Below are 27,570 nucleotides of genomic sequence, written 5' to 3'. Positions count from 1 at the left end.
AACTGAGCTGTACCTTACAATGGTTTTCATTGTGTAACAGGTATAGCAGAATTCATATGGTAAACTATAATGAGTGAAAAATGGATATTGAGGAAACCTATGTATTTATGAAACGGACACAAGACATGGAGTTTAGGAGCAATGATTATTTGAACATCTCTGGATTTGTGGCTACTCCTACCTGCATGTGATTTAGAGGGCACTTCTCAAAATGTCTTCTTTCTTACACACTGGCTTACATTTGGAAGGCACAAATGCAGAGAAATACAATTGGTAACAACACTTGTCCTACTAGTCTTTGTTTCCGTGAGTCTCTTGATAAAAATGGTGTCACACTTGTGAGGGTGTGCCTAAACACAATACGGGCACATTCTTTTTTCCACCTTAAACTGACCCTTTTTTGCAATGTGGGTAACTGTAGAATTTGGGCCCTAGATCAGCCGGCACTTAGGAAAACCAAGCAAACCTACACATTTTTTTAAACTAGACACCCAGGGGAATTCAGGGTGGGGGTGACTTGCATAGCTTTCACCAGATTTTCTTACCTAGAAGACTTTGGAAACAGCAAACCATGATTTAAAAAACACATTTTCCACAAATTTTTGAGTTCTGGAATCTGTCGGGAGTAACACACTTCCTGCCACCTACCATCCCCCCAAGGAAAAGCAACAAAACACACCGTGCATAAATCACACTTTCCCCCTGAAAACTGACCCTTTTTTGTGATGTGGCTAGCAAACGTGCACATTTTTAAAAACTAGACTAGAAACCCACTTTTATCCTGGCTGTTGTGACTTGCATGCCTCTCACCAGATTTTCTTACCCAAAAAGGGCACACAAAAGCCAGGATTAGAAGAATACTGTGGGCAGTACATACAGCTCTCACCTTTCAAACTCCTCTTCGGACACAGCCTCTACATCTTCAACAAGGAAAGTCTTTTTTTTAGGTGTTGGAGGAAATATGTTCAGGAAAGTGGAGGAACGTGTTTAGGAAAGTGGAGGAACGTGTTCAGGAAAGCGGAGGAATGTGTTCAGGAAAGTGGTGCTTTTTCAATCTAGCCACATCCTCCACCATTCCAACTCTAGGGACACTTGCCTGCTCAACTGCAACAAGGTTACCTATTATAGACTGCTGAAACTGTATAAAAGTAATCTTCAATTCTGGAGAATGATCTGAGAAAACAACATAAGCATTGAAGGATACTAAATGAGATAGAGAAACAGCCAACTTCTTCTACCAAATGTGGTAGAAGAAGTGGACGTTTGAGCAGCATTGTAAGGCTACAAACTTCAATCTACTCTATCTACACCTTCCATATGCTTGTTCTAGTCTAGAACGCACACTGGTTTGTGCACTTCGGCAATATGATCCCAAACAGTCACAGGCGCAGTACTTTCATGATGAATAGATGTCAGCATATGGGCATCTCTTCTGTCTGAAACTTTAACAGCAAGAAGTTCACTACTTCGCAAAGCACTGCTCTGTCCCCTTTCAATTTATTTACATAATAGTTCTTTAGGGTAACCTTTGTGATTAGAGCAGATTGTGCCACAGTGCCCACTCTGAACATCTATTTAAATAATTGCACAACTATAATGACATTTCTCACATGTAAATGGTGACCCCCCTGTAAAAAAGTGCTCTGGCATGTTCCTACAGAAATGTTTTACTGACTCTAAAAGTGGAAGGACAACCAGGGGAGTCCTTTGAAGAATCCCTACCAGTGTACATCCTGAAAGTATACACATGTCCAGTGGCATTTTCACAAAGCATATGCAGCTTAATACTATAATGTGCTCTTTTCCTGGCAATGTATTGTCTGAAAACCAAATGCCCCTTTGAAAAAGACCAGAGACTCACCCATGGATATATCTTTCCCTGAAACATAGATCTCTAAGAAACTAAATGGTCAAGGACAGGTCGAGTCTTGAAGAGGCAGTCACAATCAGGATGATCTTGTGGCAATATTGTATTATTATCGCAAAATACAGCATCCACTGCAGAAGCAAATACTGATCTTGACTCATAGTTACTGGAAATATAGCAGTCAGCATTAAGGGACTAGTAGACCAATATAAAGACAGTGATGGCTCCGTTATCTGTCCCATCAGAAAAGTTAAACCCATAACTGCCTAATCTCATGGAGATTTTTGGTAGTCCATTGTGTAGCTCTGTAGTGGGTTGTAGGTGTGGCACTGTTGTCCCTCAAAAACTGTTCTGCATACAGATTAGTCTGCTTAACAATATCATCCAAAAATGCACCATCAATAAACAGTTGGAAGAAATTTATAGGCAAAACGTTCTCTGTATTGACTCTATACCCCAAAACACCAATAAAGGCAGAAGTAACGGTCTGCACCATGTCAGGGGCAACCTAGGGCTCAGAACTTGCAGTGGAAAGCCTTCCAGCCCCTGGCTGCAGTCCAGCTTGTTCTTGCTGCACTACCAATGTATCATTGCCCTCCTCTACAAGAGACACGTCATCAGCACCGATAGTGGATTAATCATCAAATGATTACTCTTGAACAGAAAATTCACTGCCAGAATCTTCAACTTGGTTCTCTGCCTCAGATGCAGAGTTAGTCTCAAAGCTATTTTCAGCAGCAGATTCAAAAAGCAAACCTACAACCTGCTGTCAGCTTGCAGACAGCCATAATGCTTATTTAAGAAACTAATGCAACAAACAAGACAACAATAGATAACACTGTCTTACATTAAAACTCATCAAACTCAGCTGTATCAAAAAGTAAATATAACTATTGACATAAGAGCTGGCAAAAACTATCAATACAATCCACATAGTGAAATTGATACTCTAAAAATATACCTCTCACTTGCCACAGACAGCTAGACAGAGGATCAACTCCACCCACTTTGCATAGACACGGCAAGCCACAAAGATAGCCCACTAGAAAATAAACAAATAAAAAAATTACACACAAGACAACACAACACAGATCTTGCACACATCCAAATGTGCTTTAAAAAAAAGAATCATAACCTAAATATGCTACAGTTCCTATAGCTGTTAAACAACATTCAAACACGGCAACGACACTCATTTGAAGTAAACATTACAAAAAGATTACATATCAAAAACATGCAACTGCACAAACTGCAGATCAACTAGTGCCGAAACTGCAAGCAGGAGTTGCCACCGAGGAAATCAAAAGATATGCACTACAATAAAAAGGAAAAATAAAACATTAGGATCACAAGTGCAATTTATGTAAACATTCTAAAAAAGCATTTACAATGCAATGGGTCTTGCGTGTGCTCGAGTAAGCGCTATTAGCGTTGTAAGTTCCTAACTGGACTTTTCTTGCCACATAAATTGAAAATGAAAAGTAAAACAGTTGACATAGGCAAGCGGATTCAAAGCCCCACGGCTGCCATGAGCATGAAGGAGAGACACAAAAGAGAAAAGAAGCTTGCTTGCCATCAAACGTATCGGCAGTTGTGCAATTATTCTTGTAAAAGGGTTGTTGGCCAAGGCGGTAACAAAACTGCCCCAAGAAGAGGCAAATGTAAAGCATTTAACAGTGATAACAAAGGATTTTTGTAAGGAGAGCCAATGAATGAATGAGTGATAGTGATGGGCGTGCAGTGGGTGTGGTTAGAACACTCTGTCAACTGCAAATCTTCCCAGAGAAGGGACTGAATTTGTGTGAGCCCCTGAATTTGTCCTACTGTCAGCACACATCAGCACAGCAATTCTGTATGGCCATCCAGGATCCCAGATATAGCTCCAGAAAGGCTGTAAGAACCAGAATACGACAAAATCCCACTCTTTTACAGCACTGTTGATAGACAGTGCTTCATGGTCCACTGCTCTCAATCCACCCTTTTTCACAATCACTAGCCCCACACGTTACCTGGCCATGAGACAACAGTAATTCTGACTGTGCACTATACAAACATAACAATCAACTACTTTTGCTTTTGTGAGATTCTCCGGTGCACAAGTGACCCTACCATGATTCATAATGTTTGAAAAATCCCACTGCTGATCGTTGGCAAACTTCGGGTACTCATCTGTTAGTATCACTCAATAACATCGGAATTGACAGAATAAGTGCTGTTTACCAATTGCAGTTCTGGACAAAACACTGAGCTTTCTACTGCTATTTTAGAGATGTATAAAATCCCAACTTCCAAGCTAAACAGCAGTGATCAGTGGTGTGCATTGGTTTATGAGCAATAAAGAGTTGTAGGCTGCACAAAACATCTCACCCGAGTTTCAGACTCACCATTCGAGCTTTTTATATTTTATCAGATGACTGTACACCTCTATTTACCCATAATCTAGATAAATAATCAGAATAGCAACTGTGATACGCACAGTTGTTAATGGAACACACATTCAAACACTGGGCCACCGACGGCTGGATAGATGGCACAATAATATTCCAAGTCCAGACACAACAGCTCTAGGGCGAGCAGGCGTTTCAGGGCTATGGTAATGCAGCAGGAAAGGAGATTCCACAGCTTGCATTGGCTTGGGCTTCCTGACCGGCTCTATCACAAAGAACTGCTCTGTTGTATAGTCTACAAGCGTCTTCAAAAGGGCTGGGTACGTCTGTTCATGAAGGAGTAAACCACCCAGAAGAAATCAATGAAACCCCTACCATATGCAGTAGGAAGGGTCAGAGTGTAATAGTGACAATGGATAATTATAGCTCTTAGAAATTACACGTGGCAGAAAGTCGCCCAGGTGATTTTAAACTGATTTATGAAGCACATTGTCCACTGAGTGGCATCTTTGCACGAATACGCAAGAACCTATGTTACATTCTGAGAACAGCCATTCTTTTAATGTACTTAAAAAATTAACTTTGGGAAGCCATGCTACTTATGCATGTCCAAAAGTAAAGTTGCATCGGCAAGACTTTCCTCCTAAACTCATCTGGCAATAAGCAGGCAACATCAGGTGGAAAACCGCCCAACAGCAGAGATTGCAATGTGACTGGTAAATTTTGGCTTTGTTCAAGAAAAAATTGCATTTAACTTTAATTTAAAAAAAAAAAGAAAAGAAACACACCCATATCGATCAAACAAAGCCTTATGCTTTATTTGTTCCGGAACTGGGAATCAGTGTGGCTGGCATAATGCAAAATGGATGTATCCCTCTTTTTCGGCTGCAGCAATATTTGTGCGGCAACATTCTGGAGCATCGTCTTTCCAGACAAGAATAATCCAGATGTTCCGGACTGGCAGAAAAATTATGGCGAATTTATATAGAAAGATACAGAAACTTAGAAAATTCTTTATGCTACTTTGAGGATAAAAGCAACTTTTAGAAATTGACAATTTGTCATCCAAGGGTAAAAAAATAATTCAAAACTTTCAGTGGTTCAGGCAAGTGGAATATTTTAGCTGCCGAAGCATGCCCCGCCATTGAGGGGTCATAAAGCAACCGTCCAACTCATGATATTGCAGCTTTAATAATTCAACTTTTGTGGTATAAAACAAAGTGCATTTGTGGCATCCAGATATATTTTATGAGGACATATTACAGCACTTAATCATTATGGATTCTACACTCTAAATGATTGAATCCTCAAATGTGGTCTAAGGGGCCCTGGGAGCATGAAAAACAAAGTACATAAGTGAGCCAAGAGTGTGCTGCGATTGGCCGCTACCTTAATACATCAAGTTATGTGACTTTCTGGCTGGCAACATGGACTCGAAGCTAAAAGAGGACAGCAATATCTTCCGCCAGCACAAGTCCGAATCCTCAGCACTCATCTCCACTGCCTACTCTCACTGCTTACTAGCCTGCCAGGTACCAGCCCACATGCAGAGCTGCAGAGAAAAAGAGGGCAAACCAAGAATGGCTAGTGGCAGCCAAACTCAAGAGCACATGCCCTCAGTTAAGTACCCTCTCCCGTCTCGTCCCCCACCCCCGCAATCGTGTGTCACAGCTCATGTCACACAGGAGAACACTACTGTCTCCCAGTGTGTAGTTCTTTGGCCGACAGCTTCTAATTGCGAAGGGTAGCCTACGTCGCTGTACGGATTCCAAGAAGGAAATCAAAGCACTCAAGACTGTTTCATTTGAGACCCATGTGACAGAAATTAGGGCCATCACACACCTCAGACAGTTTTGCTACAATTTTGCAAAACTGTGATAAACAAGAGAGTCTGGAAAAGGCACAGTGGGCTTCAGTCTTCCAGGCTAAAGAAACAAGCATTTTTCCTCACATTTCAACATAGCTCTAATGAAGTTAGCAGAGCAGCCCGAGAAGATTTATGGCCTCAATAAAAGGAGATAAGCAATGCCCTGTGTGTGATGTCATGAGTGCTGGCAGGAAGGGGCTCCTGGAGGGAGAGAGAGAGACTCTCTGCGATGTGAGGGCATAGGGTGTTTGTTTAGTAAAATAAGCTTATTTTAGGAGCCAGAAACGAGGACAGCACTAAAAAGCCAAAACAAATGTAAGCGACATGGGAGGAGGTGAGAGGAACAGAATGCTGCAATAAAATGCAGGCAGCTACCAGCCTAAAACACCCCCATTGAAAGGGGAGCACCAAAGAAGTGTCAGGAATAGTCCGTCACAGCAACAGATAAAGAAAGCAAAGTGGAACAATACAGTAGTAGGTCACTGCTCTGAACCAGAAAAAGGAGGGAGAAAAAAGCAGAACTGACCACTAGCGAGCAAGAATTTTCAAAGGACACTGCAACCAACAAATGAAATCGCTTCCTTCCACAGTATAAGTATACTTGAGTATACACCAGGTTGAACTCTAATCCTCAACCTGAACACTAGGAAGTCTGCCCCTCGGCGCTTATCAGAATCACATACACCTGATCTGCTCCCAAGGGAGGCATAAAGCAAAAGGACAAAGCTGGCACCCTGGAGGTGAATGACCCTTACCCCAGCCACCAGCCAAAGACAAGTCACCCATTCACACACACACACACACACATGCCTGCCCACATACACCACCAGCAAACACCCCAGTTCAAACAGACCATCAGCCAACTGCCAGCAACACACCAGTCCACACATACTGGTAGCCAAAAGCCAGTACACAGAGGGGGCAGAAAATGACCAAATCATGTCCCCAAAAATGGGGAGCGACCCTTGCCAAGGGGACCACTTCCCAGCATATATGTATAATAAAATCCCTAGTGCAGATCTGCCTAAAATATGGCTGATATGCCCCCGCGGGCAAAAGTGGCCAAAACAAATACCCGAATATTTTGGGGAGGGACCCTTGCCCAAAGGGCTACTCCCCACACATAAATACATCCCTTGTGTCCAGTGAATGCATTCCAGGTGCATGAGTGGATGCCCCATCGCAATTCAGCAGCAGTGATGCACTGAAGAGAGACCCCAGGGGAAAGAGAAACTCTTTGCTTCCCCCAGTGTGCCTCTTTTACTCCGTTCCTTCTACAAGCAAGTGGACCTACCTGTAACAGTTCTTGGACTCACCATGCGCTGGAAGCAATGGGCGTTCTGCGTGTCCTGGCTACTTATGATGATATCAGTGCACCAGCCATGCACTGACATCATCATCATGCTGGGGGAAGAGGTGGCAGCAGAAGCACTTCCGCTGCCATCCCTGGGGGGACATGTGGCATAGGTCCTAAGGAGGAGCACCAGCACTTCCCCTGTGGGTCGGTTGCTGGGACCTGCACCCAAGCACTGGTGCTGAGGACGTGTACAGCACATCGTTAGAACCCAAGGAGTTAAGAGTTAAAAATGCACTGTGTAGTATGTTGCCTGCTTTCATAATATTTACATTCTGTACTTTCACACTAGCTGCAATGTTATTGATTCCTGCAATAATATTATTTCCATTATTCTGCAATATGTGTTTGAAACAAAGCCTTAAAAATACAGTGTGGATTTCTTGTATGAAAAGGCTGTCAGAACTCACAACAATAAATCAAATATGCCTGCCAATCTCAATAGGCTGTAACATGCTCAATCTGCATTATCTCTAGGCAAGAGACATAACTTGTTTGTTCCGTCTGCTCAGAGTTGGTAAAGTGGTTCAATCCTGCTCTTGTCAAAGGCCCAAGAAGGAGCTAACGGATGATGTTCATTACCCTTGTGAAATCATAACATTAGCCTGGGCAAGTTTGGAGGGTTCTGATTGATGGGCTATAGGTTGGGTAGCTTTGAAAGTTGTGATAAGTGCCCTAGTTCACATGGCAAGTTGTAGAGTTTGGATGGACTACTTGTAGCTTGGGCACCTTGTAAAGTTGCAGTGCGGGCTTTGAGGTTAGTTATGAACTGTGAAGGATAGTCTTGTCAGCTGGATTAACTATTTTGAACACTTTTTATGTTTGGGTTATAATTTGACTTGTTAAATGACTTGAGATGGATAGGCGTATCAAATGCTGCCTTAGATCTGTGATGGCTGATCTTATATATTGTGAAGCGGAGATTTGTGATGTATGTCCATGTAGGGTAGGAAGATTTGAGATTGTTTCTAATTGTTTTTTTATGTTCACTAACGTAGTCTGGGTGGATGAAAATGTCAATTGAGTTGCCCTAAAGGTTGTAGTATCTTGTCTTGTAGGATAAGTAAAAAAAGATTGGCTTCCAATTAATTTCAGGATAGTAATGTATAGAATCATAAGTTGACATCTTCTTCAAGATGCTCTGCCATATAAGTTGTGTTTTTGTTAGATTTGTTGTGGTAGCTTTATGAGTTGGTTATTGTAAAAAGATATAACGGATTGGTTTGCTCAGATTTGTGATGGATGACCTTAGATATTGTAGGTTTTGTGGAACAGATAGTTAGGATGGATGGTCTTGAAGGTTCAGCAGCCGATATTTTAAGATAAGTGTCCTTGTAGATTACATATATTGTAGTGGCTTGTATGTGTTCTCCGTAGATGTATAACATCAAGAATTACAGTGAGTGTCCATGTAGATTGCATAGCCTGGGGAAATTATAATGTATTTGAAACCCTGAAAAACTAAATGAATGACCAAAATGGTTTGGTAGTCTGGAAAGTATGGTTGATGTCCTTGTAAATTGAGTAGCCCAGAGAGTTGTGGTGGATGCCATTTTAGTTTTTATTAGGTGAGAAAGTTGTGGTTTATGGCTTTCAAGGTTGTCTAGCTCCAAGAGTTCAACAGATGGCTTTGAATGTTTGGTAATTCAGAGTTGTCACGGGTAGCCTTGTAGATTGAATAGCTCAAGAGATATATTTGTTTGATGGGTAGTTTGCACAATTAGGTATAACAGCAGGATTTGGGGTATGAACACAAAATAAGTTGGGTGTTCTGTGCTGCATTTCTTATAGTGAAACTTGACTGTTTTCAGAGAAATCAGTCAGAAACATCTTTCCCCGATTGAGTAAGCTTTATGTCTGTGGCTGCACTACTGTGCAGAGATTATTAAGAGTATTCTATAGGTTAGGGCAAACGTGGGTGACTCACGGTCATGTTTTAGTACTAGGCTCAAGGGCTGAAATAGTTCTTTCATAATTGCTGCAGTGCTCAGCATCATCCTGCATTGACCTGTGGGTGCTCTTGTATCAGGAAGTGCCATAAATGCTCCCTTGGAATTGCAGGATATTAGTTTGTCTATGACTTTATAACCAAGCAACATTTTCTCCATTATCCATTTTTGCAATGGACTTTTCAGCTTCATACCTGTGCCTAATGGGTCAAAGACCCTCTACTGAACATCTTGTCCCACCAAAGGAGTCATATTCAGAATTGTTCATGAAAGCAGAATTTCATGACGAAAGTGGGGATCACTCCAAAACGGACAATGTGCTGCCAAAGTTGTTGTGCCATGTGAATGCAGCGCCTGCCAATACGGTTGACGTCTTGCGACTTCTAATAACTACCTGTTGACCTGGGTAACAAGACATGCTATTTGCAGCAGTTCTGCTTTTAAAGTGAGCCTTTAATTGTTATCATTCTCTGATGGCGCTGTTAGAAGGCGAGCGGCTCCATGCTCAGTCCCTGCTCAGTCTTGGCATTGGCTCCCATTCTCTGAGGGCGCGTTAATTGGATGTGTGTGCGACGGGGCTCCTGGGGACCAGCACCGACCTCCCATTGGGCGAGGAGGTATCCAAGGTGCTTTTGCTCAAACATACATTCGCCATCTAGCAAATTTCCTGGTGTTGCCACAATAAAGAGGCATGATGCTGCTACATTCAAGAACATACACTCTGTCATTTTAGGGAACTTATCTAGTAATGTTCCCTAGTACCACTTATATAGTGCCTCATACCCTTTGGGGGGTGCCTAAATACATTATTGGAAGGGTAGCACGCTTCACCCTGGAGGAGTGCTTAGCAGTTCTATCCAAAAAAACACAGTCTCACCATATGTGCATTCTGGTACTTATGGTGCTGTTTTTCTCTTGCTTTGGGAGGTGTAGACGCATGGTTGCTATTCTAGGGATCAGGCCTGGCCTCGACACTTGGTATAAGTAATCTTGACTTGAAGTACCAAGCCAAGGTGCTAGGAGTTTGCCATGTATCAGGCTGATACAGTTCCAAATACAGCGTGCACTGGACAGCTGACTTGCTTCTTAGGTCAATAGTGGCATGGATGGAGTAAGGGGCAAGAATGGTTCCATGTTCTTGTTGAAAACTGTCACTTTTAATAAGTATCTCACAGTGCAGAGATATATTGTGCCTTTTTAAGTTCAACGCTTGCACATGTTAAACCAATACACTTGTCTGTATTTTGAGAAGACTATCATATTTTTCGTGATGTTTGTTGCATGATTTATATGGCAAACATTTTTAGGGTTCGGCTCGAATATGGGATCTTAGAGCCAAGCCAGATCCCTTGGCTTGGCTCTGGCTCGGCTCTCCCTGTTAATTTGTCGGTTAGGCAACCTCTAGTATAATGTTGAAATAACATACAGAGTAATGCCTCCTGAAGACTGCTCAGTCTAAAGAGGGCAGGGCCCATTCTGTGTACCTCCTTCCTGACTGCTGTCAACTATCAGACCCTGCGCGGTTTCCAGATTCGACACTGTTCACTACTCTTGTTCCCATGAAACTGTTACATTCAGGGCCTCATTTACAAGAAATGACACAACTGCTGCAGCACAGCGGTGCATCGAAATGTTTTCAGCCGGCTAACAGATTCTAGCGCCATGCTTGTGCTGTATTTACAAAACGGCGCTATATGGCGATAGGATCTGGGCAGCTTTAAAAAAATGACGCTGTTGTTTTTTTATTTGCCATCATTACTATGCTGAGTAAGGTTTGCTTTCAGAAAATGTAACTTTGGGTGAGATAGTTGAGAAACTACCACTGTCTCTTTGAAGCGATATTTCATATTTAATACAAGTTCCCTCATTTCTTTTTTTTTCTTTTCACTTTAATTGATTATGAACGTTTTGCATAATCTCTACTCCCTCAAGATACAAAGTGCATGAACAAGAATTGTAACTGGCTGAGGGGCAGCCGTCTTGTAAGTTTGAAAAGCGTCTGGTGGGCTTTTGTGCTTGCTTTGCACTTTGTTGTGCTCACACTGAATGATGGTTGGGACGAGTAACAGTAGCCTGCCTCATCTACTGGATAGAGAATGATGGGCATAAGCCTGCTGCTGATGTGCAAATCTGCTACTTTATATATTTGTTTCCATAATGTTTACCAGAAACTCACAAATTGTCTTTTTCCCCTCTGTAGGTGGCACTGCGAATCCGTCCTGTCAGCGAACTGGAACGTGAAGAAGGTGCCACCATCATCGCTCATAAAGTGGATGACCAGGTGACCTCTTATTCCTTTCCACAAAGCGTTAAACTTTCCCCGTACAATCACACAAGCAGCTATACTGCTGAGTGTTTGCAAAGGTGATGACTACTGCAAGCACCGAGAGATCCAAACTGTGGTGTCGCTGTGGCACACCCGCATGTTCACTATCACTTAGATACCATTTCTTGTAGAGTTGACCAAAATGTATTAGTAGTCATTGGTAAACACAGGATGTCTTGTGTAAGCGCGTTAGGTGCAAGAATGTTTTAAAACATCTGGTTTAAAAATAGGGGCTGAGCAGGTGTGTGACTTATGCCCCAGCATCCCAGCAGCAAATGGGAGCACCAGCCCATTAGGGCCCCCTCCTTGGGCGAACTCGATAGTGTGTTTCTGAAATGGGTAGGCTAAGTAATATTTAGGGGTCTTCAACTCCAATTTGCAGGAGAGCTTGTTATTGTGCTTTAGGCTATAGGGGCTGAGGTTACATACAATATGATGAACAGTGAGAAAATACAAGTCAAAATAATCCGAAACACCTGATAGTACTCTCATACACCTTAAGAAGACCATTTTTGCAAAGATGCCTTCCTTTAGAATGCTGTGCTAATTGGAGGGGTTATAAACTGATACTTTAATATAATTGTTGCTATCAAAAGACTCCTTGAATTGTGTTTTTTGGCCAGTGAATGTGCACTTATTGCAGAATAGCGTTACCTGCAAGGTTTCCTTTTTCCTGTGTAGTTACACCAGGCAGGTTTTTCGTGGTAATATCTGAAAAAACAGCAATGGTGAGGCAGAGTCAGTCACATATCAGTCTCCTAGAGGCATCAGTGGGTAGGGACTGCAGTGCTGTACAACCATGGCTGAATTTTGTTTATTTATTAAAGGTTGTTATAAAGCGTGAACAAGGCTCATAAGGTCTCAGATCCTCTTTACACATAAAAAGGACACATTGAACAATGCTAACAAAGAATTGAAATAAACAGTTAAAAGATATGCCTCCAATGGGTTTGGTGTAGTAGAATACATACTCTGTGCATAAAATGCATTGGAACAGTACGGTTCCCTCTTGAATATTTGAAAGTTGGAAAGAGTTCTGCTTATTCAAGGAATGAGGTTCCAAATCCTAGCTGCATTGCCTGAAAAGGGTTGCTTCTGTATGTTTACTGTCTTGAAGGCTGGAATTTCCTGAAGCAAGGTGTCTCTGCGTCTCAGGACGTCTAGTCAGTCTGAGATTATCAGGTTTTGGTTGAGGACCTGGGTGTTTACGTGTGAGTGGCTTTGTATGCTCTATAGGCAAATTTGTACTGGTATCTGGCCTTGATAGGTAGTCAAGTTAGTGACATCAGTAGGGAGGTGGTGTGTTTGTGTCTTCATGATCTTGTGACTAGCCTAGTCGCTTATTGGAGAATTGCTTTGAGAGGAGATTTTCATGTAGAACTTAGCATTGTCTGCATAGAAGTGGAATGAGGTGTTGTTTTCTAGGTGATGGGCTAGGGCTTCAGTGTAGAGGTTAAAAGTGCAGTGTATGTAGCGTTGTGGGCCTCCCGGTAGCTCTTGAAGAGTGTGTTCTCTATTTGTAATTTTTTGCCTCTGTTCTCCAGAAATTATGTGAACCAGTTTGACTGTTCCCTTCTAGTCCCATTCTATCTTGACTGTGTCAAATGGTGCAGCGTGGTCTAGAATCCACAGGGCATTATCAATAATATTTAGAATACAATATTTCATGCTGGACCACTCCCGAAGCCTGCCTAATCTCTCAGAAGGTTGTATCCTTGACGTGTTTGTTAAGTTGAATTGCCTCACAGCTTCCATGCTCTTTCCCAAGAAGTGGTAGGTTTGAAACTGTGTGGAAAATGTTAAGATCATCTATATCTGTTTTCCTCAGTAAAGGAGTGTCCAGTTTAATTTTGAAGCAGGGTTAGGTATTGATCAACCTTGTCCAGAACAGGGTGATGAATTAGTAGATTTCCTTTATGGTATATATGTAATACATTCTGAAATATGGGAGTATGATCCATTTTTCAAGTGTGTTTGTATGATCTCCATAAGTGGGACATCTTGTCCCGGATCCTACTCATTTTTTCACCAGAGTGAATCTAGCTTCCTCTTCTAGGATAGTTTTAACCAAGAGTTCCGTTGTCTTCAAATTTAAGTGAAAAATTGTGCACATTCCTCACACCTATGTTTTGGACCTAGGACAAGGCGTGTGCTAGAGTGGGAGGTGTGCTTTCTTTACCACTTCAAGTAGTTGTCTAAGGATCTCTTTTCATTAGATTTCATTTCTGAGAGCAGTTGATTTAGTCTTGACTATGTTTTTCTATAGTTTCCTTTTCTTCTCAGATCCTCAAGATTTCTCAGGCTGGACTTTGTGGCTGATTAGGAGTTTGGCAGACGGAAACACCCATCTGCCAAACTCCCAACGGGGTGGTAGCCACCATGCTGGAGACCTCCCCGATGGCCCCATTATGATTTTCCCAGTAGGCTGACCAGTGGGAACCAAGGTTTCCGCCGGTCAGCCCATTGGGAAAGGTGTGTCAGCATTGTCGCCGGCTCATAATAGAGCCACGGGCATGGGCGGTGCAGGGGCTCCCCTGTCACCCCCACACTTGTTCTCCGCCAGCCTCTTAATGGCGGTTGAAACTGAGTTCATAGCCACCCTGGCTGATTACAACCAGGACCGCCATCCGCCCGTCGGGATCACTGATCCTGGCGCAGACGGTGGTAGGTTGGCGGGTCTGCCCGACAACCTCGTAATGTGGCAGTCAGATCACCATAGCTGCGGCCATCCAACAGCCACCACAAGGATACTGTCTGGTAGTGGCAGGCTTAATCAGGCCCTTTGCCTCCATAGTCATTGTGAGATTCTGTGGATTTTTCTTTCATCACTTAAGGCCTGATTTAGAGTTTGGGGGGCAGGTTACTCCATCACAAACATGATGTATATTCTGTCCTCTGTATTACGATTTCCATCGGATATTATGGAATCACAATAAGGCGGATGGGATAGGGGGTCACATTTGTGACGGGCTAACTCTATCTGCCAATCTCTAAATCAGGTCCTGAGCCCTTTAGAGAACCAATTTGCAGATCTTTTGCATTTCGTTCTTTTTAGTTTTATAGTGGTTGCACTACTCAGAATGTCAGACACACTGTCAAAATATTATGTTGTCATTGATTTCTTAATCAAAGGGAATGTTTTGTATGGAGTAGTTTCTAATAGAGCTTTCTAAGGTGTCTAGTTGATATGTTTAAGTTCTCTAATCCATTGTTTAAGTCTTTTAAGTTGTCATCTTAAGCAAATCTTGGATGGTGGAAGTGTGAATAGAATTAGATAACGGTCTCACCAGCCCACCGGAATTGGAGATTCTGACATTGTCAGACCTGGTGGCGCTATGCTAAGATCTAAGGTTGTCTCCATAACATCAGTGGGGGCTAGGCAGTGTTCCACCACAATATTATTATAGAAGAAAGCTAATAGTTTGACCACTTTTCTGTTTTTATGACCCCCCCCCCTTACAGATTTAAGTAACCTACAAATGTTTTATTCTTGGAGGTAATCTGTTTTCCTCTCATGCATTCCATGAGCTGTTCCACAAAGTTGGTGCTGATTCCAGGGAATGGATGGTAAATGATGGATATATTTTCTCTTCATGATTTTTCTCAAAAAGCTTTTAAAACAAGGGAATTGTTCACTATTCATGTTCTTGCATTCGATTTGGTCTTTATGGATTAATGCAAAACCTCCTCCTGTTTTATTTTTTAAATCGAAGCATATAGTTGAAAATCCTAAAGGAATTAGGAAGTCCATCATTGGTTTAAAAGTTTGTTGAGCCATGTCTTTTAGTAGCAAAAGGTATTGATTGTGTATTTTAATGAGACCACTGATTTCTATTCAATGTTTTGACACTGACCCGCATTTGTGAAGAATACTGTTGATTGGTTTTGGATAGTTTATTTCAGTATGGTAGGAGTGATCTTAATTTCAGCAAGGTTTTCCTGATGGGTGCCTCTCTCTTTGTGTATGTTATTCTCTCTTGGTCGAAGAATTGTTGGAAATGGCCCTTTCTGCAGGGTTATCCCCAAACTTTTCAGCTTTCTCCTCCTATTTTTCCTGCCCCTTTTTTGTTTGTTTTAGGACTTTGGGCTCTTTACTACTGCTAATCAGAGCTAAAATTCATGCATTCTCTCCCCTAAAACTTGATATGATTGGTTTTCACCTGTCTGGCTTATTTAATTTAGCTGTAAGTTCATTGTAAAGTGTATACCATGTACTCAGGGCCTGTAAATTAAATACTAGCAGTAGGCCTGCAGCGCAGATTGCACCACCCGCAGGAGCAGTCTTTCAGTCTGCCACTGCAGAGCCTGTTTGCGCATTTTACTGCCACATTGATCTGGCAAGTCAAAGTGCTTGCCAAGGCCTAAACTCCCTTTTTTGCTACACCTAAGCCACCCTAAGGTAGGCCCTAGATAGCCCTATTGGCAGGGTGTGTGTATGTAAAAGGCAGGACATATGTTTTAATGAGCTACATTTCCTAGTAGTGACGAACAGCCTATTTCGTTTTTTACTGCTTTTAGTGCATCCCCTCTCATAGGTTTGTATGGGAAATTCCCTTATATATGACTAAGTGGTAATCTCTGATCTATATGGAGTAGTGTCTGCATATTTATTATGTTTGGAATGGTAGTGAGAAATCCTGCTTACTGGTTACTTTTTTATTACTGTTTTAGAAATGCCACTTTTAGAAAGTAGACATTTCTCTATGCTTGTAACTCTAGTGTGTTGCAGCCTGACTCTAATCCACGTCTTGGGCAGAGCAACAGCTCCACTATGCATACTTTCCAGACAGTCATAACACAGGAAGGGCTGGGTGAGACAAAAGAGGCATCTGCATACTGGTAGTCATCCTGGGCTGGGGAGAGGAAGGGTCGTTCATACCTTACATTATATATACTTTGTCCTGCCCTCACAGAATGTACTGATTACCACCTACTGATGTCTGGAGACAGGGCTGGCTTGAAATGGTTTTAAGCTTCACTTGAAAGGGTCCCTTAGAAGTTACCTCCTGAACAAGGTATTGTTGAGTATAAGTACAAGGGCTCTTGCCCCCTGATTTTAGAGTAGTTTTGGAACTGGGACTGAACCACTGTCAGAAGGACTGCTGGATCGCACAAAGAACTAATGTGGACTGCTCTTCTGCTTGTTGTCCTGCTGAGTGGTGTCTGCTGGATAGTGCAAAGGACTCATCTGGATTGCTTTTCTGCCTGTTGCCATGCTGCCATCTGCGCCCCTGACTTTGGTTCCAGGCACTACAGGACGGCCAGGGGGAACCACCATTTCAACCCCCTGGCTTGTTCTGTGCTGGCCTGCCTGCCCCTTTTGTGCCACCCCACCCCCAAGTGCCTCCCAAGGAGCCCAGTGCTGGGAGAGTGCTGGTTCCAACTCCTTGGCTTGTTGAACCTAGTGCATGAAGAGCATTTTCCTTTTCATTTCTGAGCACATGGGGAGCACTCCCATGCGAGGCCCAAAGATCTGACATCGAGACTGCCCAGGTAGCATTGCTTGTCTGGACACCGGCGCACGGAGAGCGATCGCTGTGTGAAGAGATCGCTGTTGCAAGAAATACGTCTGGAAGCTGATGCACACAGAAGGGGAGGAGACCACGCTGCTCCCTTGCGTAGACAGCTCGTCCCCAGAAAATGTTGCAAGAAGTACCAGGAAAAGACGAGATGTATAGTAGGTGTTTTATTTAGTCTGCACTAGCTGCTTCCTCTTACACTCCGTCCCATCAGCAGACCCTCACACCAACGTTCTGAAGCAAAATCCCACACAGCTCCAGGACTATTCCATTACAGTGTGTTAGCAGAGGTAGGAAGGGCTGTACCATTATTGTACATATAAATACTCAAATGAAAGGTTTAACAGAAATAATATAAACAATAATACAAATTATAACATCCCCTTACCTACATAATGTATAACTATATGTGATGAAGCAATGGTCACATTACAGTACCTGAACACATGACAATGACTTGGGAGGATAATGTATACATAGCAAGGTCAACTATAACCCTCCCTGGTATGTCACATATATCTATTTCATTACATAGTACAAATTATAACAATCGCCTCCTCTTGTGTGCCTCTGATCTCCGGCGTACAGTGAGCTACTTGTTTTTCTCCTCCAGCCGGCATGCTGGACGAGTCTGTAGGAGGCCAGGGGAGGTCTCCAACACCCTGCCGGTGGAGAGAGGTCTGAAGCATCAGCACTGCGCAGTCGCGGGCCGCTGCATTGAGCTCAGGGGGAATGAGGGGCCCAGGAGGGATACTTATCGATCTCCCTCCTGGTGTGCGCACAGGCTGCTGCCCTTGGTACACGGACTGTTTGATCATGATTGGATGGCTTTCTCATATATCCCAGTTCCCTGTTCCTTATTTAATGACTTTGCTACCTTTTCATTTGTTTGCCCCACACTTAGAGGTGTATTTATTCTTTCCATTGGTTTTGATTGGGTGAGTTGAATCCTTTCACACTGCTGACTTCAGGGTACTCTTTTTTAATAATTTTCTCTCAGCAGTCCATCGGAGAGCATGTCTTTTTTTTCATTTCTCTCTCCCCATTTGCTTCTTCTCCATACACCTTGCCTCTTTAGTCTTTCTTTCTGCATCGACTTCTCACCTCATCCGTTTCTCGTCATCATGCTACTCATTTTACTTTTTTTTCATTTATTTTATCCCCTAGGGCATGAGGCACCCAATTTTCTATCTCCTCACCACAGATATCCATTGGTGCCCAGTGTTTCCATATACTTAGTGAGCCATTTCACTTTTTTTTTCGGGAGCTTTTTTTTTCGGGGAGAAGCGAGGAGCCCAGCAGCACTTTCAGGTGACAGGCTCCCCCCCAAAAAAGAGAAATGGCACAATAAGCTTGGGGGAGCACTGGAGACCAATAGATATCTGAGATGGGAAGACAGAAGATCGGGTGGCTCATTCCCTTAGGGGAATTTTTTTTAAAAAAAAGTATTTTTATTTTTACATTATTGTTCTTACATGACCATCGGCCATATTGGTACCATAATATTAAAAAAAAAAATGACTGTCTATGAATTACGATATAAGTGCTTGTACGGTCACTCCCAAATGCCATCTTGGAATGCTTTTACTTAATAGAAATGTCTGACGGCCATTTCAGTATGGTAAAATAAAAATATAAGTTAAAGTGTGTGTGTCTAAAAGCAGACGTGAGCAGCATGCTAGCATTTTGCATCTGCCGGGCCTTGAATAGAAAAGCAAGGCGAATGCAGACCTATAACCTTTTTAGGGTCCAGCCTGTGTTGCATGCGCTCGCGCATTTGTATCGCAGCGAGACGCTTTAGTGTTTAGAAAAGGGCTCGGAGCCCTGTCGACGTCACATCAGTGTTTTTCATTGGTCTTTCATTAGTCGAAGGCAGGCATACGTCATGCCTTTTCAGGTGCCTAGCCCTCCTCGAGCGCATCGACCAAGTACAGAAAACATGCAAGGCTTGCTGTTTTTCTGTCCGGCTCATGGACTACTTTTTCTCTAATTTACTAGCGCGATTTCGCTTGGCAGAAGTCGAGCGCTTTACATAGTCAATTGCACTTTTTCGGGTTACGTTTATAAATGCACTCTTGCCGACAGGTGATAAGTCGGGTTAGGAGTTTACAACGCTATCAGCTCTAACATGAGCAAACGCGAGACCCGTTGCATTGCAAATGCTTGTTTTATTTATTTTTACTACCGTTCTGAAAAAATAACGTTAAGTACGAGTGTACCAAATGAAAGACGCATTCACAAAGCCATTAGGCTGACACTTGCGTTATAAAGGTGAAACCTATTAGCTTTGCCATTGTTTGTTTTTATTGGGGATCAATCATTAACTTTAGAACACAATTTTTGTAATACATAGGTTGAAAAATACATAGGGGGTCATTCTGACCCTGGCGGTCCAAGACCGCCAGGGCCACGGATGACTGAAGCACCGCCAACAGGCTGGCGGTGCTTCATTGCCCATTCTGACCGCGGCTGTAAAGCCGCGGTCGGAAAACCGGGTCCGGCGGTTTCCCGACAGATTTCCCCCGGCTGGGCGAATCCTCCATTGCGGCGCTGCTTGGGATTCTGACCCCCTTCCCGGCAACCTGTTTCTGGCGGTTTTTCACTGTCTGCCTAGCAGACAGTGAAAAGACAGTGAAAAACGCGACGGGTGCAACTGCACCGTCGCACACCTGCAACACCGCCGGCTCCATTCAGAGCCCGCTTCTGTGTTGCAGGCCCCTTTCCCGCTGGGCCGGCGGGCGCTACCTTAGGTAGTGCCCGCCGGCCCAGCGGGAAAGTTAGAATGACCCCAGCGGTCTTTTGACTGCGGGGCGGCCGAATGGCGGTTCCCTCCAGGCGGGCGGCGACCGCAGTCCGCCGTGGTCAGAATGACCCCCATAGATTTTAAAGGTATTTCTGATGAGAAACTCGTGAGTTATTGGAATGCTTCTGAGTGTGCTGCAATGCTTAGGACGATTATTTCTCCACGGCCGCAAATCACGTTTTTAACGCTCTCGAGACTGCTTTTAGGGCTGGAGGGGCTGATGAACTCAAAGCAGAGCACTGACCTGCACAATGGAAGGAAGATTCGTTCAACCAACCTGAGGTGCCAGGGGCCACTCCTGCCTAGGGTAACAGCAAAGCATCACAGGCAGACTCGTACGGGAAAATCTCGTGCTTTCCCCACAAGCGGGCTGCCTCTTGGAGCAGATTCACATGTAAGTCCGGAGCAGGGTTCACTCTTTCATTAGTGTATGGCGAGGCAGGATGCTGAAGCACTATTAGGTTTCAGAGGGCCCTTTCTTGCAATAAAAGCTGCCAAGAGCTGCTCGGTGAAGGAGAGCGCAGCCTTACAATGGAGCCCGGGTCTTCCCGCCACGCAGATGCCAGTCTGAAGCGAGCTATTGTGTCACAAGATATCTGGCCTCCCCCGGGCTCCCACCGCCACCCTGACGCCGCAAGGAGTTGAGTGCACGAGGACACCCGCCCTCTCACTCATGCTGACTTTTGATGCTATAAAGATATGGAGCATTTATATGGCACTAATATCAAACTAAATGTTTTTGTGTGATTTAAATGATAAGAGTATTATCACCAAACCGTATGAGGCAGCCCTGCCGAAATTCTGTGACCCATAAAGAAGACAGATCACAGCAGCGAATGTGTGACCCATCTCACTGTAAGAGAACAGGCTTTCATCTCCAGGACTTCCCTGGGGGCATGAGACAATTTGCTGTGTTTACAGAATGCAGCGCGGGTGACATCATAATTTATTTATAGTTCAGGTGCAAACAACTACTGTCACTTGTCCAATCCAAGCACCTCTCTACAAACTTCATTGCCAACAGTGAGCTGTAATTTAGAATGATAAGACGTTGGGGTGAATTTGACACTTTTGAACATTGTAATATTTTTCTGATTTGTACTTGGAATTACATCTTCTTGCTTTTAAATAATTATTACAATGTGAGCCCTTTAGGTAGAGGTTTGAGTTACAGCTTAGTGTTTTAGAATCTCGAACTTATCAGTTGGGACTCCAGATGACTAATCATAACCCTGAACAAGCCGTTTATATACATCACACAATGTCATCCAGTCTTTCTCCCAAAAGTACCAACTTAATTCTAACTTTCTATTTCCCATAGGCATATCCAGCTCCCAAATTCACAATCAGGCTTTTGAAAGACACAGAAAAATCCCAATGACCATCTGAAATTCTGAACATCAAATTGGAATCCTAAGGACCAATAAAAATTCTGACTAAAAAATCTTCATACCAGTGGCCAATGAGAATTCTGAACAGCTAACAAGAATTCCAGTGAACAACTGGAATTCTAAATAATAAATCAAAATAACAGTAACCAATCAGAATTCTGACTGACACACAAGGATACTATTGCCCAGTTGGATTTCTAAATGACAAATCAGAATACCAGTTACCATCACACTAAATGACATCAAAATTCAAGTAATGAATCTAAATTCTGAATGGCAACGCACAATGACCAACAAGAATTTAAGATCGTTAAACATTTTTCAGTGGGTTGATTTATAAATAGTTCCACTCCGCGTAATTCTGCGGAGTTGATTAAAAACTCTGTGGAATTCCATGGAGGCAGAGTTCAGTGACATGAGGAGTCCTGAATGCGCCTGATCTCGGAAGCACTTAGCACTTCCGAAATCGGGCACTTTCAGGAAAGGGCCGTAGGCAAGAAAGCTGCCGTTTCAGGCCTCTTGTGTCCACCGGCCTGTCCTGTGTGCAATGCACACCAGGGAGGCCGTGCACAAGAGGCCTGAAAACGCAGCTTTCTTTCGCTGCCTACAGCCCTGGCCTGAGTTCAGGTAAGGGACAGCAAAACACTACAGTACAGAAGATTATATTTCAGACAAAAGGAAATTTGGAATACGGAATCAAGAGCACTATTGGGAACTCCATGCAAGAAAACAAAACGGTTTGGGTGAACTGGGAGTGGGGAAGATGAGCACCACTAGCCATGTGGACCAGGAATGGATGTAGTCCAGTGAACTCGGCAACATTTCTAACAGATTCTTAGCAATTCTTCAAAGGCGTAATATCAGCAGCCTAATCCAGACCTGTCCTGTGTAAATTATATTGCCCCACAATATCTCCCATGTAAAATCGTAACATTGTTAGCGCATGAGTCTTACCACCTTGCAGGCAGGTTAGCTCACCCTATTATTTCAGGGGTCAAAGTCAAGGCACCGTTCAATAACTAGGATCTTGGGTCACAGCACACTTGGTGTGTCATTGCCTAAAGTATTTGCTACTGTAATTTCATATATCCATCATTCCATATGTTTCGGATGTTGACTTCAGACTGCCCAATCTCTTTTCATTGATTGGTTGCCTTGGTCTGAATGGTGAGAAGGTCTTCTTGTAAGCAATACCTGGCCTGTGTGTACCGATAATAGATTGACTGGATTCCAATTGCCTGTATTTCCAATATCAGGGTGACTGAAACTAGAATGGCCACGGCCTTTTCTGATTGGGGGAAAGATTGGATGTGACAAAGCCAATTTTATAACTGCATCTGCCTTGTTAGCCTTTATTCAGGAACATCTGTTTTTACAGTGGGACTAGGAGTCTCTGCTGCTTTGTTACGTTCTGTTCATTTGTAAATAGCATTTTCCACAAGTTGTATGATCTAATAGCACTTTTGTAAATGTCATTCTTGGTTATTAGTTAACATATGCGTTACTGGTATGTTGGTGTAGCATTTTATTGTGTGTCATATTATTTGTTTCAAACTGCATTTATCAGAGTGTCGGCATTGTGATGCATTTTGCTAGAGAGGTACCAGAAAGATCGTGTTATGGATCTGCATTGGCCATCATGTGTATGAATGTTTGTTCTGAAAGACGTTACCATTTGTTTTGATTTCTGGGATCCATGAGTTTGGGATTGCTCTGTCTGGAGTTGCTGTTGCGATTTGGGAAAGTCTTTGCTGACGTTTTGATGCAGTCAGACGTTCACTGCTTCTGAAAAGGTGACAAGGATTGGTGAAATGAATTGGATATATATGCTGGTGTGGTGGCAAAGACTTAGCCAGTTTTTTGTGTTAAAATCCGATTACAACAGCCCCATTGAAATGCGATTGGATTGTAATTATATGGGGTGGGATTATTATAACAATTAGTAATTAACAGATGTGATAAAGATTGCGCCCCTTGTTACATTCTGGTGTGTCAAGCCTGCCAGAATTTAATGAGGAAAAAGGCCTCGTACTTACTGGGACATGCGGATTTTGATGCAGTGATCACCTAAATCTGTATGTTATACCATATAACTGAGAACAATTACTCAGAATAGGTTCTACTTATCGCATGGTGGGGGTCCGATTTTATCAAGAGCAAAAAGTGCGGTCTATGCTTCCTGGTCACTTCAGGCCCTTAAAGCTGTGCTTTGTGCATGATGGTTCTCTGTTGGGTCAGTCAAAGTGGGTTGTAGAGCTGTGTTGCTCCGTACTAATTAAGGTTTTTGAAGAGATATGTCTTCATCATTTTTCTCAACAGCAGTAGGGATGGTGAAGCCAGATGTGTGCAAGGTAAATTGTTCCAGGATCTTGGTACTCAACTCGCTAAGGCTTGCTTCAAGGTTTTTTCAACTTTCATTTATAGACTTCCATGTCTGCAAAATCTTGGTTCCTTGTGTTCAATTAGTCTTTGCTGATGCTTAATATTTCTACAAGAGACAGCTGGCCTGTCATCATCACGACATTGTAGGTGAAGTGGAAGGTCTTGAAAATGATGCCATGGTGGTAGGATTACAATTAGATCAAGAATGTGGCAACCTGATATTTGTCAATACCAGGAAGTTTACTGTGTGTGCGTCCCTATGTCTTGGCTGGTGGAGGTACCTAATACTGAGTAGGAAATATCAAGTTACCAGAATACTGTAGCTAAAATAGCAGGGAAGGTACAGAGGAGTATACGTTTATTATACTTAACATCAAATATTGCATAAATGAGGAGTTAAGAATATTAAATCTATACCTATCGATACATATTCACCTCCTTGATATTTTAGCCTGCAATATTTTGACTACAATATTCTGAAAACTCACTATTCCCTACTCAGTATTCCAGACCACAGCCACCTTGGCTGTTGGTGTGTCTGAATGTGAACAGTGTCTGTCATGCAGTAGAAACCTCACCTACATATTATGGGAAGCTTCATTGTACAGTTCTCCTTATAACCCTGGGCATTGACCTATGGCGTATCCTGCTTTTGAGCTCTGTTTCCAAAAGGCAGTGTTTGCGTTTCAGATCACCTTAAGCACAGAGTGAAACCTGAAACATGTTGATTGATTAATATGAAGAGAAAAACAACAAGATGATGGATAGAATATCTGATTTAATCTCAGCCAATTGCAATCGCTTGGGCTGCATCCCAGTCCATTGTTTTTCACCCACTATTCCACCTCAGTTTGGACCCAGCCATATGTAAACTAGTCCTCCTCATGGGGACAATCCATTCTAAACTGTCATGCCAGGTCCTCCCTGAACCAAACCCGCATAATCCAGTACTAGTTTCGCCATTATTCTGGGCTCTTCAGCTGGGTATAGCTTGGTGAGTCCGGGACCATGTCTAGGGATACCCGGTGAACCTAAGGCATCAACTGCCAAAAACAACAAGATGATGGATAGAATGCTTGAGTTAATCTCAGCCTCTGGCAATCTCTTGGGCCACATCCCGATCCATAGTTGTTCACCCACCATGCCACCTTGGTTTGTGCCTAGCCAGATGCAAATCAGTCTTTATCCTGTTCCTCATTGGAACAATCCAGCCAGTACTGCCACACCAGGTACTCCCTGAACCAAACAAAAGCAACTCAGGCACAGTTTCCCCCTTGTTATGGGCTCCTCACCCGGGTATATGTTGGTTCCAGGGGTACAGTGATCCCAGGACCTATGTCCCGGTGCACTTAGGACGTCAAATGCAAAAACAGCAAGATGATGGATGGAATGCTTGAATTAATCTCATCCACTGGCAATGGCTCGGGCTGCATTTCATTCCATCCTTTTTCACCCAACATGCCAGTTCAGACTGAACTGAGTCATATGCAAATCTGTCTTGGTCCTGTTCCTCATGGGAACAATCAAGCCCACACTGCAAGGTTGGGTCCTCCCTGAACCGAACTCAAGCAACCCAGGACTGGTTTCGTCCTTGTTATGGGTTCTTCAGCCGGGTATACCTTGGTTCCAGTGGTACAGTGAGCCAAGGACCCATGACTGGTCATAAATGGGCCAATTAGACCATCAAATGCAAAACAACAAGATGATGGATGGAATGATTGAATTAATCTCAGCCACTGGCAATTGCTTGGACTGCATCCCGAACCATTATTTTTTGCCCCCAATGCCACCTCAGCTTAGACTCAGTCATATGCAAATCCACGTTGACCCTGTTCCTCATGAAAACAGTCCAGCCCAAACTGCCAGGCCAGGTGCTCCCTGAACTGAACACAAGCAACACAGGACTGCTTTTGCCCTGGTTATGGTCTCTTCAGCTGGGTATAGCTTGGTTCTAATGGTACAGTGAGTCTGGGAGCCATGTTTGGGAATACCTAGCACCCTTTGGACGTCAAATGCAAAAACAACAAGATGATGAATATTATGTTTGCATTATTCTCAGCCACTGGCAATCACTCAGCCGCATCCCAATCCATAATTTTTTGCCCACAGTGCCACTTCAGTTTGGACCCAACCATATGCAAATCAGCCTTTCAAATGGCTGGGTCAAAACTGTGGTGTCATGATCGGTGAAAAACAATGGATTGGGATGTGACCTTGAGCAATTGTCAGTGGCTGAGATTAATTCAAATATTCCATCCATCACCTTGTTGTTACAGTTGCTGCCATAAGTGTAAAGTGTATGCCCAGACATGGGTCCTGTGCTCACTGTGCCGCTAGATTCAAGCTGGTCCTGGCTGATGAACCCATAATAAGGGCAAAACTGGTTTGGTTGCTTGTTTTCCGGCTCAGGAAGGACCTGGCCTGGCTTATCGGGCTGGACTGTTCCCACATGAGCAGGGTAAAAGATTATTTGCATATGGCTGGGTCCAAACTGAGGTGGCATGGTGAGGAAAAGATGGTGAATTAAGAAGCAGCCAGAGCGATTGCCAGTGGCTGAGATTAATTCAAGCATTCCATCCATCAGCTTGTTATTGTTGCAGTGATTAATATTAAGAGGCAATTATGGAACTCTTGCAGTTTATTTTATTCAGGTGAGAGTGGGACAATAAAATACATTTTGGCTACTCAAACACATTTTAAGTCTGGCCTAGAGAGACCTTTGGTTGACTCAACAACTTAATGTATTGAAAAAACAATAAGAATAAAAACACATACATATGTATGTAGTTAGAGAACATTTTGGTCAGTCCTCTACATCCTGTAGTCTGCTCAGCAGTTATTTACAAGCTGTTTACTTTGCCTTTCCCCTTTTTATGTTTTGATTATCCTTGTATACTGAAACTGCGTTTTCAGGGTACAGTAATTCAAAGCCAGTAGTACTCTTTGCACCAATAATAATCCTATTTTACTGTGATGTGCATTACAACTAAAATGGTTTCTACACCTGTTCAAATTCCACCTACCTGCTATGAAGCGTTGCACTGTTCTATAAAAATTAGATGAAATGGTTATATTTTTTATTTAGTTAGTTATTATTTTTTATCACAAGAATATGTCTGCCAAATGTTTGTAGAATGTGCTTGCAATATTGAAAAATAAATTTAGCAAATGCACCACTTACGAAGGCCAGACTTATTTGCTTTGCCAATTCATGTTAATGATTCTGGTGTAGTAGTGTATAATGAGGCATTAAGATATCAGAGGAGACTGGGTCTCTCATATGAACTGCGAGAAGCAGAAGACAATCATAGGATACTCTAAAAGTTGTTGGCCAGTGCTAAGTGGAGAACCCTATGATGTAGCTTGCCTTACTCTGTAGGTGAGGGTTTACATTTTATAATCTATCAGTGGCGGCCGGCAGCTTTAGGAGGGAGGGGGGCGGGCGGGAAGCACACACACACACACACTCATTCTTTCACACACAGACAGGTACGCACATCCATTAACAACACTCATAACATTCAAACATGCATGCACGCAACAATCATTCATTTTAAAAGTTCACACACACTCATTCTTTCACATACACACGCACGCATGCTCATCCATTAACAACACTCATACCGTTCAAACATGCCCGCACGCACGCACCATTCATTTTAAAACATCACACACACACTCATTCTTTCACACATGCACGCATGCACATCCATTAACAACACTCA

At 43.0% G+C, this 27,570-nt stretch overlaps 1 protein-coding gene across 1 annotated transcript in view; it reads left to right on the top strand.

Annotated features, from left to right (window-relative positions):
- Positions 1 to 27,570, top strand: part of KIF19 (kinesin family member 19) — a 279,912-nt gene that overhangs the window by 8,428 nt on the left and 243,914 nt on the right. The window contains exon 2 of the mRNA XM_069199793.1: positions 11,625 to 11,705. Coding sequence (XP_069055894.1) covers positions 11,625 to 11,705 — 81 coding nt within the window. The remainder of the gene's footprint in view (positions 1 to 11,624; positions 11,706 to 27,570) is intronic.

This window comes from Pleurodeles waltl, chromosome 7 (assembly GCF_031143425.1).
Source record: "Pleurodeles waltl isolate 20211129_DDA chromosome 7, aPleWal1.hap1.20221129, whole genome shotgun sequence".
Lineage (NCBI taxonomy): Eukaryota > Metazoa > Chordata > Amphibia > Caudata > Salamandridae > Pleurodeles > Pleurodeles waltl.
This window is presented reverse-complemented; position numbering and strand designations above follow the sequence as displayed.